The following is a 14,752-nucleotide window of genomic DNA, read 5'->3' as shown; positions in this document are numbered from 1 at the left end:
TCCAGTCAAGAAAGACAAAAGCAGCATGCGACTGCAATGCCATGCTCCAATAGTCAGCCATGGGCACATCTCAAAAATAAGACTCCCACTACACAAAGCAAGAACCATCAGGTTTAATACTAATGCCAAACCTCAGTGGCCAGTTCCTCCTAACAGAGAGAAAATAAGCGGTGACGCCATCCCAGTGAAGATTCTAGGCAAGCACTATGCTTCTGATGGGCACGCATTTAAAATTCCTATCACAGCAGTAAAATGCCAGCCAGGAATCAAACTGTGACCCCTGAGCCAAAGACAACTTACCACTCAGCTGGGAAGTGGGCAACTCAATTTACAAAGTTGAATTCCTGCATTTTAATCCTCTGCAGAAATATATGGGCAATGCTAAATGAACTGGATTCAGCTCATTAGAGGTTCACAAACCAAACACAGAAAGCTTTGGACGGCATCCAAAGCAAAGCCCTGCCTAGGTGGTGATGTCCACTCAATAAACACTCACGTCATAATTATCTTCTAACTTTTTCTCTGAAGAACATTCATGACTGCACTTCTGCAACCACGGTGCTCAGCTAGTTACACTGATCCTAGAAAAAGACGACAGGACGAGCAGCCATCATAGTGTCTGAGCCTTGCTGTATACACATTTATAACCCAAAGCCCAGTATGGTGGCACATGCCTGTAACCCCAGCATTTGGGGGATAGAGGAAGGAGAATCAGAAACCTAAGACTACTCTTGGCTACACTGTAGAGTAAAGCCAGTTTCAAACCCTTTCCTAAACAGGCACATGCACGTGCACATGTACACTTGCTTAAAGGCGTGTGTGTCGGGGGGGGGCGTTGTGGGGGTGTGCACACGTGCAATCTAATAACTCATTTCTCAAAACCGTTGCTAATCACTGTGTTTCCAGCCATTAGGAACTGCTGTACGGATTTAGTATTATAAATGCTTCTGTACTGAGGGAGGGGTGTGCCTCAGTGGCTAAGCCTCTGCTGCCGTGTGTGAGGCTGAGTTCAATACACAGGACCAGAAGGGGAGGAGAAAAATCAATACCCAAAGCTTTACCTCCTTTACAACATTAACAAGCATTCAAATAGAAATCTATTCCCAGCTATTTTTAGTCTTTGAAATTTCAAAATGAGACAAGGCGGTCTTATAAGTAAGTGAAAGGGTAAAATGTGGCAGACTAGAGCCCTAATTTTGATTAACTTGGTATGAAAGCCTGAGATTTATGCAGCCAGAATATTCACTTTCTTACCAAATACACTATTTTCTTTTCATTATCAGAAAGATTTGTGCACTCGAATTGGATTATTTCTTTTTGGTCAGCAGTAAATACCTGAGCTGCAATCTTAATTAAAAATGTGCTGAGTGCAGGAGAGATGGTTCAGTGGGCAAAGAGGCTTGCCCACAGCCTGGGAAAATGAGTTCAATCCCTGGGACCCAATGGTAGGACAGAACCAGGTCCCACAGGCTGTTCTTTTACCTCTACACACATGCTGTGATGCATACATATGTATGAACACATACACACACAATTATTAATGTTCTTAAAATCACAGAAAAACTACTTGCCACCATATTTGATGGTTGATCAGCAATTTGTCCTTTCAAATAAATCTAAGAGTTATCAGATTTTAAAAGTGTGTAAGAATCATGGGAGTCACAGAAAACATAGAAGGTAAGAAAAGTAAGATTATATTTTAGTGCAGACCTATTTTTTGCCCTACACATTTGAGGAAGACAACAATGTAAAGAAATTTCCTTGGTAACCATTCTTCACAAACTTTCTCTATCTGGCTCTCTAGCTTGACAACATCTAAAACTAACAAGACTTGAACTTACTTAGGAAGAGAGAAATGACTCTCCAGTTCTCACCAGGAGTGACTTCACAACTCAGGAAACACGGACAAAAGCAGGCTGGGAGCCAGGAGCAATCGCATCGCACTGCTGCAGCCCACTGTCCTCAGTTCCTCTCCAGCCCACTGTCCTCACCTGCTCTCCAGCCCACTGTCCTCACCTCCTCCCCAGCCCACTGTCCTCACCTGCTCTCCAGCCCACTGTCCTCACCTGCTCTCCAGCCCACTGTCCTCACCTGCTCTCCAGCCACTGTCCTCACCTCCTCCCCAGCCCACTGTCCTCACCTCCTCTCCAGCCCACTGTCCTCACCTGCTCTCCAGCCCACTGTCCTCACCTGCTCTCCAGCCCACTGTCCTCACCTGCTCTCCAGCCCACTGTCCTCACCTGCTCTCCAGCCCACTGTCTTCACTTCCTCCCCAGCCCACTGTCCTCACCTGCTCTCCAGCCACTGTCCTCACCTCCTCTCCAGCCCACTGTCCTCACCTCCTCCCCAGCCCACTGTCCTCACCAGCTCTCCAGCCACTGTCCTCACCTGCTCTCCAGCCACTGTCCTCACCTCCTCTCCAGCCCACTGTCCTCACCTCCTCCCCAGCCCACTATCCTCACCTGCTCTCCAGCCCACTGTCCTCACTTCCTCTCCAGCCACTGTCCTCACCTGCTCTCCAGCCACTGTCCTCACCTCCTCTCCAGCCACTGTCCTCACCTGCTCTCCAGCCACTGTCCTCACTTCCTCTCCAGCCACTGTCCTCACCTGCTCTCCAGCCTACTGTCCTCACCTCCTCTCCAGCCCACTGTCCTCACCTGCTCTCCAGCCCACTGTCTTCACTTCCTCCCCAGCCCACTGTCCTCACCTGCTCTCCAGCCCACTGTCCTCACCTCCTCTCTGCCTCTCTATAGCAGTGAGGATTTCACCCCATCAATGAACTGCAAGTACAGGGAGGCCTGCAGCTTCCAGCTGTGTGGGGTTTCTCCCTTCACAGAGAGGAAGTCAGCTCTAAGAAGACAAAGGTTCTTGTTGAGGAACAGGTGAGAGCTGTCACTTTTTGTTCATCAATTCCTCCCCAACCTCCCCCACCCGCCCCAACACACACACACACACACAGCAGCTTCAACTCTGGAGAAATTAAGCCTGGCGGAAGGGATAACCTGGGGTAAGTGATGCTCGCACGTGGAATTGTTCTTTACTGCAGTCTAAGGAATCGCGCTAGGGCTGAAGGGCCTATAAGTGCAAGATGAGGACAGACAGTACTCAACTACAGAAGACAGCCCAGACGAAGAGACAGACTTCAGAGAGAACCAAAGTTCTGCCCACTTGTTCCCTAGCACAAGAGTTTTGGTGAACTGCAGAGAAGAATGTCCTGTGAGGAAGGGCTTCTGACGGCTGCCATGGGTTAAGGGGCGGCATGACAGGACGTCAGTCTGGAGGCAGTAAAATACTTTCCCCCACCAGCCTCACACTCCCTGGGGATGGCGAGCATGCTGTGGCAATTTGTAAATAGCTACTCTGGTGTTCCTAGTCACTAAATACCCTGACAGTCTGGATCTAATTGTGTCCTTTCCAACCAAGGCCCATGCCTCCTCAGGCCAGTCAAACAAGGAGCCGCTAAGAACCCACGAGGCCATGAGCTGATGTAGCTGGAAGCTGGCTGTCACGTGTGGTTAAAGCCACGTGATTCTGGAGGGGAAAAAAAGTTGAGGTCTTTTGTTTAAGAGCAGGAAAGACCTCTCTTATCCAAAGACAACTAACCAAATTCACAAATAAAACACAGGAACCTCTTCTAGAACATACAACAAAAATAGTCTGTTAAGAAATGAATGCAAAGTAACTCCCTGAGGAAGCTGTAGCCCAGGTTGGTGGCACACAGCTGGAATGCTACCACTGGCAGGCTACGTTGGAGGGCAGTCTGGGCCAACAACCACCAGACGGACTCAAACAGGAGGAGCAAAACAAACCGTTAAGTGCATGGGAACGTCAGCCTAAGAAGTGTCCTCACACTCAGCAGCTCAGGGCTCTGACCTCAGAAATGAGAGAAGATCAAGGTCGCCAGGAGGAGCAAGAATGGCTTCTACCAAGCAGGAGCTTGGTCTACTTTGTTCCAAGTTCAATCTCCATTTATTAAAAGAAGAAAAGAGTGAAAATGATCTACTTTATTGCAAGTTCAACTTTCCACCTTTAGTAAAAGAAAAAAGAAGGGACATCACAAAAACAACCCCAAATTCTCTTAATACCAGTAACAGGTAGAAATCAAGAGCAAAGCAAAAGCTATCGACAAAGTATGTGTAGGCACAGAGAGAAGCTAGCACTAACCTGCTGCTGTGGGTACTGCAGGCCTCCCAGGGCCCCTGGAGCCCGTCCCTGCATGCCAAGGGGATACCGCTGTGCGCCTGGGGGGCCGTAGGAGCCTCCTGGGTACGGGCTGCTCTGCTGCTGGGAATGGGGGTGAGCGCCCATCCCATACAACTGGGGTCTCTTCATCACCATTGGATCCATGGGACTGCCCTGTGAGGGAAAACACAAAGAAGCAAGATTATTCAGGGTTATGCAGAACAAATGCAGTCTTTGTACTTTAAAACACGTGTGTGATATAACTACCTACATTTTGAGATTAAAGACCACAATTCCAAAAGCAAAAACTCAGAACATTAAAGGAAAGAGACACTCTTTTCTTTTACTAACATTCAGATCTGAAATAAACACTACGAAGGAAAAACAGTACTCCAAGGTACTTAAAAATCCTAAAAAGCATATGGAAAACGACGCAATGTTGATTCAAAGTGTACTGGAAAAATGACTGTTTAGACCTGAGCCTACAAGTCCTGATGAAGCCTTCATGCCCCCACAAGCCGCTGCCTGCCCCCAAGTATTCACTGAAGTAAAAAAGAAGAATTTTAGGTAAAGCAAAATGCTTTTGGATAAAAATTTCCAAAGTGAGTGAGTGTGCAACAGTAAGAGGCGGACTATGAGTCACACGCCAGTAAACACCATCCCGAGCACACCAGCTCAAAGCTGGGACTGAGAACTTTATTTCTGGTCTGGTGAGTCAGTCCTTGAGCCTCAGGGCCAAGGCCATCCGGCAGAAGTAGGAGCAGAGCGTCAAGCCTTCACAAGCGGCAGAGCTGTGAAGGGAAGCGCTCACCAGAGGCCTTGGGCCCATACTCAGTCACAGGCAGATACTTCCTCCCAAATCAAGTGTGGATATCTACTGTGTACCCAGATCCCAGAACACAGGATAAGTATGTGGGGACCCTCAGGAAGATTTGCAGACTACAGGGAATCCAGGCTCAGGGAAGAGAGAGTGATACAAACCTCCAACTTCAGAAACTAACCTGCCTGGTGTGCCTAAGGACATGGAAGCCACCAGAGTAGGTATGATGCAGGCTGTAAATCTATGAAAAGGGCTGAGGCCAGAGTGCAAGCAAAAGCCTGGCAGGCCATCTCGGGCTGTCTCTTCTGACCACCCACTGGGTGCTCTTACAGAAGGCTCTATCCAGAGCCATATGTGAGGACTGCTCCCTCAGGAGGTGGCTGAAAGCAGGGCCAGATGCCACCCTGGGCAGGTGAGACAGAGATCCTGAGCAGGCAACAGTCATATAAAGAGGCTACAAGGCCAGACTCCAGGCACACACACAAAGGCTTGGACTCTGCAAAGTGATGAAAGACAGGTGGTAAGACAGATTAAGAAAAACGCAATGGAGGGAGCCTGGGGACCGACAGTGACGTTGACGTGAAAGGGAAGGTTCCTATAGCAAAGAGGCACAAAGTAAATGCTCAATAAACACAGGATGAATTGGCAAGTAAAGCCCAGCTGGAACGGCAAGTGGCCTGTATTCCAGCCCTTGGGAGACCGAGGCAGAGGATCAAGAGTGTAAGGGCAGTTGGATATAGCTTGAAAGGCAAGGGGACAAAGGAGCAGAAAGAGTGATAGGTGACAGAATAACTCAGCGAACACCACCATTTAGCCAGAAGGGGAAAACATGGACCACAAAGCAAACAAGTATCTGAAACTGCAGCCAGAGTTCCAAAGAGTATGCTGTCAGCGAAGAGAAGGGGCTCTCAGGGAGCAACACAACAGGCCACACAGTGAAGGTGGGAAGCCTGTACCAACATTTGGCTAGGACAGGTACCTGCTGAGCTTTGCAAAGAATGCCTCGCTGGCAGAACAGGCATGTTGGTGGCGTGAGAGTGCAGCAGCAGGAAGCCCAACAAAGGGCAGCTGAGGGAGGTGAGAACTGCCTGTTTCTCCTCCCTCCACCACCACAAGACTGCAGGTGGTCATCTCGCCTTCTGGGTCACCCTGGATCTCACCATTCATTTTAGTGATTTGCTGACAGCTGTGTGCCTTTGGTGATTTTTTTTAGCATTGGGAACGTGCACTGTGTACTGCGTAGCACTGTGTACTGTGTAGCAAGTGCTGAACACTGTGTAGCATTGTACACTGTGTAGCATTGTGTACTGTGTAGCGCTGAGCACTGTGTAGCGCTGAGCACTGTGTAGCGCTGAGCACTGTGTACTGCACAGCACTGTGTAACTGTGTAGCGCTGAGCACTGTGTAGTGCTGGAGACACAGGAATGAGCAGCCATCATGACTGCAGGGAAGATCTGTTGGGGGAGAAAGGCATCATGACCCCAAAGCTACAGTGCAGGGTGCGGGCAGCGCACACCCTGCCTTAGTGGCAAGTAAGAAGAAAAGAACAGCTCCCAGGAGGCCACTGTAGGACATACCTGGCTCAGCAAAGATACCACCCCCAACAGATCTGTGGGTACAGATCCTGTGTGGACCAACTGTGTGGAAGAGAGAAATGATCAAAAATTACAAATCTGGGGATTTAAACTATTACTTTCAGCAAATAAGAACTTTGAACCTAAAATAACTGAAAATGAACAACAGCATATGGTTTTAGTCAACCAATACACTGCCATCCTCACTAACACACAAACACACATGCTGGCATGTCTGTGGTAACAGCAAAATCTAGAACTAAGCATTTCCTCAGAATATTTACATTACAATGTATGCTTGTGAAAGCAGGGTGTAATTCTTCTCCAGATTTTCCTTCCAAAAATAAAGCAAGACTTTCTTTGACAGTGTGAAATATCAAGGTTCGAGCTCATAATTTCCAAACCAGCCAAGGGAATGGTGGCCCACAGAGAGGCTGTGTATACTCCAGCCCGTCAGCAGGGCCCTGCGGCAGCCCTGTGTCCACAGCTGCTCAGACAGCACTAACACGGAGCGGTCAAGCTCACCTCACTCTACCTAAGGCCCAACCCTCAGCCATAATGAAAAGGCAAGGGTTAACCTGGTAAGAATGAGGGCCCTAGGATGCCAACACAGTGCAGTGCTTGCTTAGCAGTAAACAGATATGTTTTATAATATCTGTCTCAGCAACTTGATCCTATTTAAAAATGTAGCTAATCTGCACTCAAGTGAGAACTGTTGGCTTAATGTTGAGATTCTAAAAATCACAAATGAGAGATGCACACTACCTCTACTCCAAAGGCATCAGCTTGCTTGTGAGACCTTACGTATGAGAGCGCACACCTACTCATATGCAGGGACTATTTAATGCTACCCTTCTCTCCATCCGTCCTATTATCAGGTACCCAGCCGCACGCCAAGTCCATCCCTCCGTGCGCTTGCTGGTTAGAAAATGAACGTGATGAGGTATGCCAGCCTCCCCCCATCCCTTCACGGCTAGCTCTATAAAGAAACCAACAGTTCAATTAAAATCAAGACTTTTCCAGAACAGAAGGCAGGCCAAGGTAGTCCTCAAGAGCATACATACCCTTAAGTAATGTAGGTAGTAATGTATGTTTGCCCTCATCTGTCCTTCTGGGAGAGTATTGCTAGAGTGTGGCCATTTTTATTTCTCACATAAGATTTGCGCCTCACCAGGCACCCTGCAGTCAAATGTCCTCAAGCACCTGAGTGGCTTGTTCTGGTGGCGTATTTCCCTCCAGGTGCAGTCCACAAGGCTGAATGTTGACGAGTTTCTAGCCCACAAGACACATGTTCTGATGCTCTTAAGGCCACCAGGCTGCAGCAGAGTCCGCTGCCAGACTGGGTTTTAGTACTTGTTAAAACTTTGAAATTTCTTTGTATTCAAAGAATCCTGCTTTTCTCCCTTTCCCCATCTCTCCCTCCAAGATACATACACACGAGTGCACGTGCACACACACACACATACATACACGTGTACACACACACACACACACACACACACACACACACACACAAATTTTGCCTGGTCTTTCTAGTGCCTAATGTCTTCAAACAGCCTCAGCTTTCCTATCCCAGGGAGTATGACTGAGGAGATTTGCATACAGCCTGGGAACACGGTCCTGTATATATTCTGTTATAGGCTTCCAAAAGCTGACCTGGGAATTCTTTGTAAATTGCCCAAGCCCAAAGACAACAGCGCATACACTCGTCTCTAGTATAATATAGGTAATCCTTCAGGGCCACTCTTTCAGAATATGCCTACACAAGTATTTATGGTAAACATACCTACGTTAACTTTATCCCTAAATATCAAATTAAAAACCTAATTTACTAAATGTTTTGTTATGATTTTCTTAGCCCAATTCCTTAAACCAAACTGGAAACCCCCACCCCAAAAGAATCATTGCGTCTCAATCTACAATTAGATCTACACATGTGGATTAAACAAGAGCTCACAGAAAGAAAGAAGCCCTTGTGCTTTAGTCACCAATTGGGGAAAGTAGTCTCTTGCTAGTAACTACAAAAAAACACACACACACACACACACACACACACACACACACACACACACACAAAAAAAAAACAAACAAACAAAAAAAAAAACCTTAAGTAATATTCATCACCCTAGAAAGCCAAAAAAACATAATCAAACCTAGTATGGATAATTATTTGAAGAAACTGGTATTAAAAAAAAGTAGAAACGGGGCGGGGAGGGGCAGCAAGATGGTGGGGGTGAAGCTCACACTGTCAAAGCTGACAACCTGAGTCAGATCCTGGGGCCCACGGACTTCCTCATGTTGTCCTCTGGCCCCCACGTGCTCCATCAGGCATATGGGGAGGCAAATGTACACATATGCACACAACACACACACACATAGAGTTAGTAATAGCCGCCAAGTGCCTGGAACCCTGCAACCCAAACATGGAACCGACCCAACTGCTCCATGGTCACTTTAGAACATGCTGGATGTGGACAGCACACAAGCAGGAGGCTGAGGCAGGGGGATCTGCAGTTCATGATTAGCTTAGGCTACACAACAAGGCCCTGTGAGCTTTATTTTTTGAGAAGTTTTGTTTGTTTTTAGAGCAAAAAGAGAAAAACACAGTGTCCTTTCCCAGTTACACTTTAAGGTTTACCCTGAGTTTAAAATAGCACTACTATTATTATTAAAAGTATTGATGTCCATAAAATATTATGTTATAGCCTATATATAAAATAAGTTCCATAAACTACCAATGAAAAGTAACAGCTGAAGACGTTGACAGCTGTGATTCTTAACTCTTAGAATGCTGGAGGGAAATTAAGTAACTGAGCTGGCGGTGGTGGCAAACACATTTAAATACCCAGGAAACAGACGCAGCAGGCAGATCTATGTTTCAGTGTGAATTCAAGCTCAATCTGAACTACATAGCAAATTTCAGGCCAGCCATCCAGGGCTACACAGTGAGACCTTGTCCCAAAAATTAAATAATAAATTAAAAAAAAAATCAATCAATCTACAATGTGCTGATGTCCCAAATTTAACACAGATTTGGGAGTCCACAGAACCACTCTCTTGGAAACTCATTCAAAGCCATTCCTGACACTATCAAATGACAACAAATGTCACTCAGTTCCAAGACATCTCAACACATTCTCCGAATATCACAAGTCACCCTATTAAGGAGTCAGCAACGAAACCCAGAGCCTTGAACTGAAAACATCCTCCCTGGTGCTGATGCGGTCGAACCCCCTCCAGGAGTCTACCACCACGAACACCCTGCCTCTTCCTTTTCAACGTGACAGTCAGTTCCTCGTCATTCACGCTCACGCAAGTTTGACTTCACACCTCTGGTACATTATTTGAGACAGCAACAGTTATTTCCCCTCTCAAGTAAGAAACACCCATTCCTACCTCTCTGACACAAAAGCTACTGTGCTAAGTCCTTTGTCTGCTTTCTTCATATGCCACACTGGTCCTAACGTCGCCTAAAGCCTCTGCTCTCTCCCCAGGCAATCCTCGTCTGTGACTAAACTCCACTTTCCCCTTCTTGTACCAGGCAGCTGGGTTATACAGGATAATGGAGCTGTGTGGCAGAAGTGTGCGTCTCTGTATTTTCTATGTGTTTCTTCCTGGCCACTGTTCCTAAATGATGGATCTCTAACATATAGCGGCATTGCCAAGCTGACACCAGCCATCAGTGAGACCAGCCTGCCATCACGTGGCTAGCCACATCACTAATACTCAAGAAAGGCTGGAAAATGCAGGGGAAGAACTCCACAGCCTTCCATCAAGGCACACAAAACCCTGGTGGCATGTGGAGCACGCACATCCCTCCTCGCTTTACACTGCTCCTGTAAGCAAGCACAAGGCCCAGCACACTGACAGTTATCTCCAGCTTCTCATATACAAAACAAACAGTCCAATGTTCAGAAACAGACGCAGAGGCAAAGGGTAGACAGGGAATGACACAGGACCTAGAGCCTGGGTAGGAACCCTGCCTGGATTACTTGTAGGTCACATTAAGCTAGGTGCTGTCTTGAAGACTATAGTCGCACACTCTCTCAGTGATGCTGGGGATAAAATGAGGTACCACAAGATTTAACACACACTAAGAGCTTCCTAAATCTCTCCTCTTCCTAGGAAATCAGTGAAGTCAGAGCACAGTCGTCAATAAGTTATTTATTTTCTTGTCTCCCCAGTAGATGACTGATTAGGGGGAAAGTTTGATGTGATCTGTGTGTGTGTGTGTGCACAGCCTGTAGCACACGGGCTGATGTGATGAGCACTACGGACCAGGCTTAACAATGACAGGGCGTGTGACAGTGGGGATCCAACCACAGTGCAGGCGTTTCAATGACCAGTAAGCCAGAGACAAAGGATCGAGCACTATCCCAGACAAACCTTCACTGCCCGTTAAGTTCATGCACATCTTGGCCTCAACTCTCTCCTCATGTTTACTCCACCCAAATGTGTGCACCTCAGGCGCGATGCCAACCTACCAACCCAACCTCTCTACCTGTCTCTGGCTACAGAGAAAAACACTTCATTTAATCATGACTTCTTCTGCCCCATCACCACCAAGCCAACTCCTATCCAAGTCACCTCCAATCACAGAGGCTGCCTGGGCTCTGCGATGCCACATTCTCCCACCATTGGGGTTGTGAGCTAGGTCATTCCTTACACCAAGAGGAAGGTCCTCAGAACTCAACTCCATTGGCCTGTCCTTACGAAGCTGCCTGAGCAGCAGCCACAGCAGGCTGCCCCTGGGGAACAGCCAAGGCACTCTTTTAAGTGCCCCCTGACTCTTATGTGACTTGATCTTCCAGTCTGTCCCGAAGAGAAGAGAGAGTAAGGCTAGAAATCCGCACAGCAAGTCAACTAGAAAGGAAGACAGCTCTGCTTCTCCAGTTTTTGTCTGATTTTTATAACCTGGTAAAAACTTAGTAACTTATAAATTTAGTATGAGTTTAATCCCCCCAAAGTTCAGCGGCTTAGAAATCAATTCACTGAGTAAATTACTGCCTAACTAAGCCACACTTTCAATTTAATTTAGCAAATGTAATAATCTTGTGAACAATCAAAGTTCATGTGTATGTGTGTGCATATATGCCCTATAATAAACTCTGGGGTGGGGGGCAAGTTAACAGTGGGGCTCCAACCACAATGTAGGCATTTAGATGACCAATAAGCCAGAAGCAAAGAATCAAGCACTAGGGCTGGAGAGATGGCTCAGTGGTTAAGAGCACTGACTGCTCCTCCAGAGGTGCTGAGTTCAATTCCCAGCAACCACATGGTGGCTCACAACCATCTATAATGTGATCTGGTGCTTTCTTCTGGCCTGCAGGTGTACATACAGCCAGAGCACTGTATACATAATAAATAAATAAATATTAAAAAAAAAAAAAGACTCAAGCACTACTTCAGACGAATACATACATGTATAATGTATATAACTTCACCACTTCATACATATATGCACATATATGTTGAGGGGTATAAATTGGGTCTAAATGTAATATCAAAATAATAATGAAACATATTTCCATCTTCCCTCAGACTCCTGCCACTGTAGAAAAAGCTTTTAAAGTGGCAGGCCCACTGTCCACCACTTACCCCTAGGCATGAACTACTTTTCAGATTCTTTCACTGCAGATAGCCAGCAGCAAGGTCTTATTTAAAGAGAGAAAAATACATGGTGGTATTTACCATATAAATTGCCACATAAACAGATTATGGACAAGAAAGGAAAGTGTGTATGAATGTGTCAGATCCACCACCTACAGCTGAAAAGTCACCACTGACCTCCTCACGTTGCAGTAAATTCACGCACACACGACTAACACTGCAAGTCTTGGTGTAAAATTCTTATATTATACAGGACAGACAGTATATTTCAAGCATTTGCATATAACAGGCTTCTAAGAAGGATAAGATTTCAGTCTCATCGTTGTTAGAGAGTTCTGTAATTCTGTACTTCTATGATCCATGAGGTATGGAGAACCCTTTACTCTTCCACCATGGTGCAGAAGACAGCCGTGACATGAGGCTCCTAAGTCCCCACTGAGCTGCAGACTCTCCCACTCAACTACTCCTCTGCAGATACCACCAACTTCCTATCTCTAGTGCAACGAGTTCGCCCCCGAGTAGGCCTGCGTCCATCACTCTGGCTGCTCCTGACTAGATCCAAAATGAAGGCTGTTATTCAAAAGCCCTGGGCCACCATTACCCCATCTCTCAGAGGGAAATAGCATCTTCCTCTGAGAAAGTCGTAGAAAAGACACTGTCATTTGGTTGGAAAGACAGCTGCAGAACTATGTCACACCACACCTGAGGACAGGAGCTAGACTTCCCTTGTGGTCTCACCACTGCCCTCAAATCTCAGCGATCTAAGTGGGTGGGGGTGGGTAGGTTAACTGGGTCTTGTCTGTGAAGGCAAGCACTCTTTCACTGACCTATGCACCCAGCCCTACTTCCTTAGTTTTTAAAATTAGCAACTTTAAAGCTGCAGTATAAAAAAATGTTAATGAATGAAAATTGTTAGCTGACACTTGCTTCGGGCAAAACCAAACTCCATGGCGACACACTTGATGCAGTCTTTCAGAGACGTGCCCCTGTTTAGTACACTCTTCATCAGAGCTGTAGCTGAGTGAGACATTACACGGACTCCTACTTTAACACAGACATTCAGAAAAAAAGTTAACATGGCCAATGCGTACTCAAGTTTTATGTTTTAAAAAGAGGGCATGGGGGTGCAGGGCATAGAGATAAGATTGGTGGTTAGAGCACTGGCTGCTCTCGGAGAGGACCCAGGTTGATTCCTAGAACCCACCTAACTGCTCACAACTATCTGTAATTCCAGTCTTGGCAGATTCAGCGCCTGCTTCTGGCACTAAATTCACATGGGGCTTTTTGTTGTTTGTTTTGCTTTGCTTTTGTTTTGTTCTTCCGAGACAGGGTTTCTCTGTGTAACCTTGGCTGTCCTGGACTCTCTTTGTAGACTAGGCTAGCCTGGAACTCACAGCGATGTGCCTGCCTCTGCTTTCCGAATGCTGGGATTAAAGACATGTGCCACCATGCCCAGTGATGTAAGACATTTGTGTACATAATGTGTAAATAAAAGTAAATTTAAAAAGACAGGAGAACAAAGCGCAAACAGAAGCTTAGACAGCACCCATGCTAAAGAAAAGACCACCGCTAGACAGGTGCTTGTTAGAATGTGGGACAAAGTTAGCGTGGGCTGGAGGTGAAGCTTTCCGAGGTGACGGCACTAGCATGTGCCACAGCAGGCTCATTCCCAGGACCAGCACTCTGAAGCATTAACAAGCAAAGGCATAATGTGCTTGCAGCCTCCCTCAAACAATGCTGAGGGTACAAATACATCACAGTGGCTGGATAGCTGAGTGCACAGAATAATAGTAACAGTGGCAAATGCTAAGAGCAGATGTGCCAGACCTGAGAAAGGTATACGGTACCGCTCTGTGGCGTTAGGTTAACATTTAAATGCACTGAAACCAGAGTGGTGGAGCGGAAAGGACAGTTGACAACCAAGGTAGCCATTGCATGTTAGTCTAACCCACAGTGCCTCAGAACTGCGAACAGGCAGAAGAGGGCTGTGCACAGTCAGGCTGGGGACAGGTTACACTACATGTCATGGATACAGTACTTTATTACTTTATTATTTATTCATCTGGACAAGGTCTCACCATGTAGCCCTGGCTAGCCCAGAATACTCTGTAGAGGCCAGGCTGACCTTGCACTCAATCTGCCTGCCTCTGCCACCCAAGTGCTGAAATCTGTGTTCCCACCATGCCAACCTTGGTATTCTTTATAAGAGTTTATTCTTTTTAAATTTTTATTTTCATGTATGAATGGAGGTAAAAGGCACTGGCCATGAGGAAACAAGTATGAGATTTTTTTTTTTTAATACAGTGATTGAAAAGCTGACTATTCCAAACGTGTAAGTGAGGAGACAGGAAGAGGGTTCTAGGAAAGATCAATTCAAAGACAACCAGAGACCTCCATGCCAGGCTGAGGGCTGAGCCAAGAGCAAGGCCCTTACTAGGGCTCACCTCTCCAACTCCATCCTGAGGAGGGCTGGATGCTTTGGGCAGAACAAACTGGGTAAATAGCACAGATATCAGGCAGAGTCACATTCTCTGGACTTCAGTTTCCTGGTTTGAAAAGTCAACAT

The 14,752-nt window shown here is 46.5% G+C and overlaps 1 protein-coding gene across 7 annotated transcripts in view; it reads right to left on the bottom strand.

Annotated features, from left to right (window-relative positions):
* Positions 1-14,752, bottom strand: part of Arid1b (AT-rich interaction domain 1B) — a 353,377-nt gene that overhangs the window by 302,103 nt on the left and 36,522 nt on the right. For all 7 annotated transcript variants that reach the window (XM_051164663.1, XM_051164660.1, XM_051164658.1 and 4 more), the window contains exon 2: positions 4,165-4,356. In XM_051164663.1, the coding sequence (XP_051020620.1) occupies positions 4,165-4,347 (183 nt within the window). In that variant the 5' untranslated portion in view covers positions 4,348-4,356. The remainder of the gene's footprint in view (positions 1-4,164; positions 4,357-14,752) is intronic.

This window comes from Acomys russatus, chromosome 21 (genome assembly GCF_903995435.1).
Source record: "Acomys russatus chromosome 21, mAcoRus1.1, whole genome shotgun sequence".
Classification (NCBI taxonomy): Eukaryota; Metazoa; Chordata; class Mammalia; order Rodentia; family Muridae; genus Acomys; species Acomys russatus.
The sequence above is the reverse complement of the archived record's forward strand: the minus strand, read 5'-3'. Positions and strand labels throughout refer to the sequence as shown.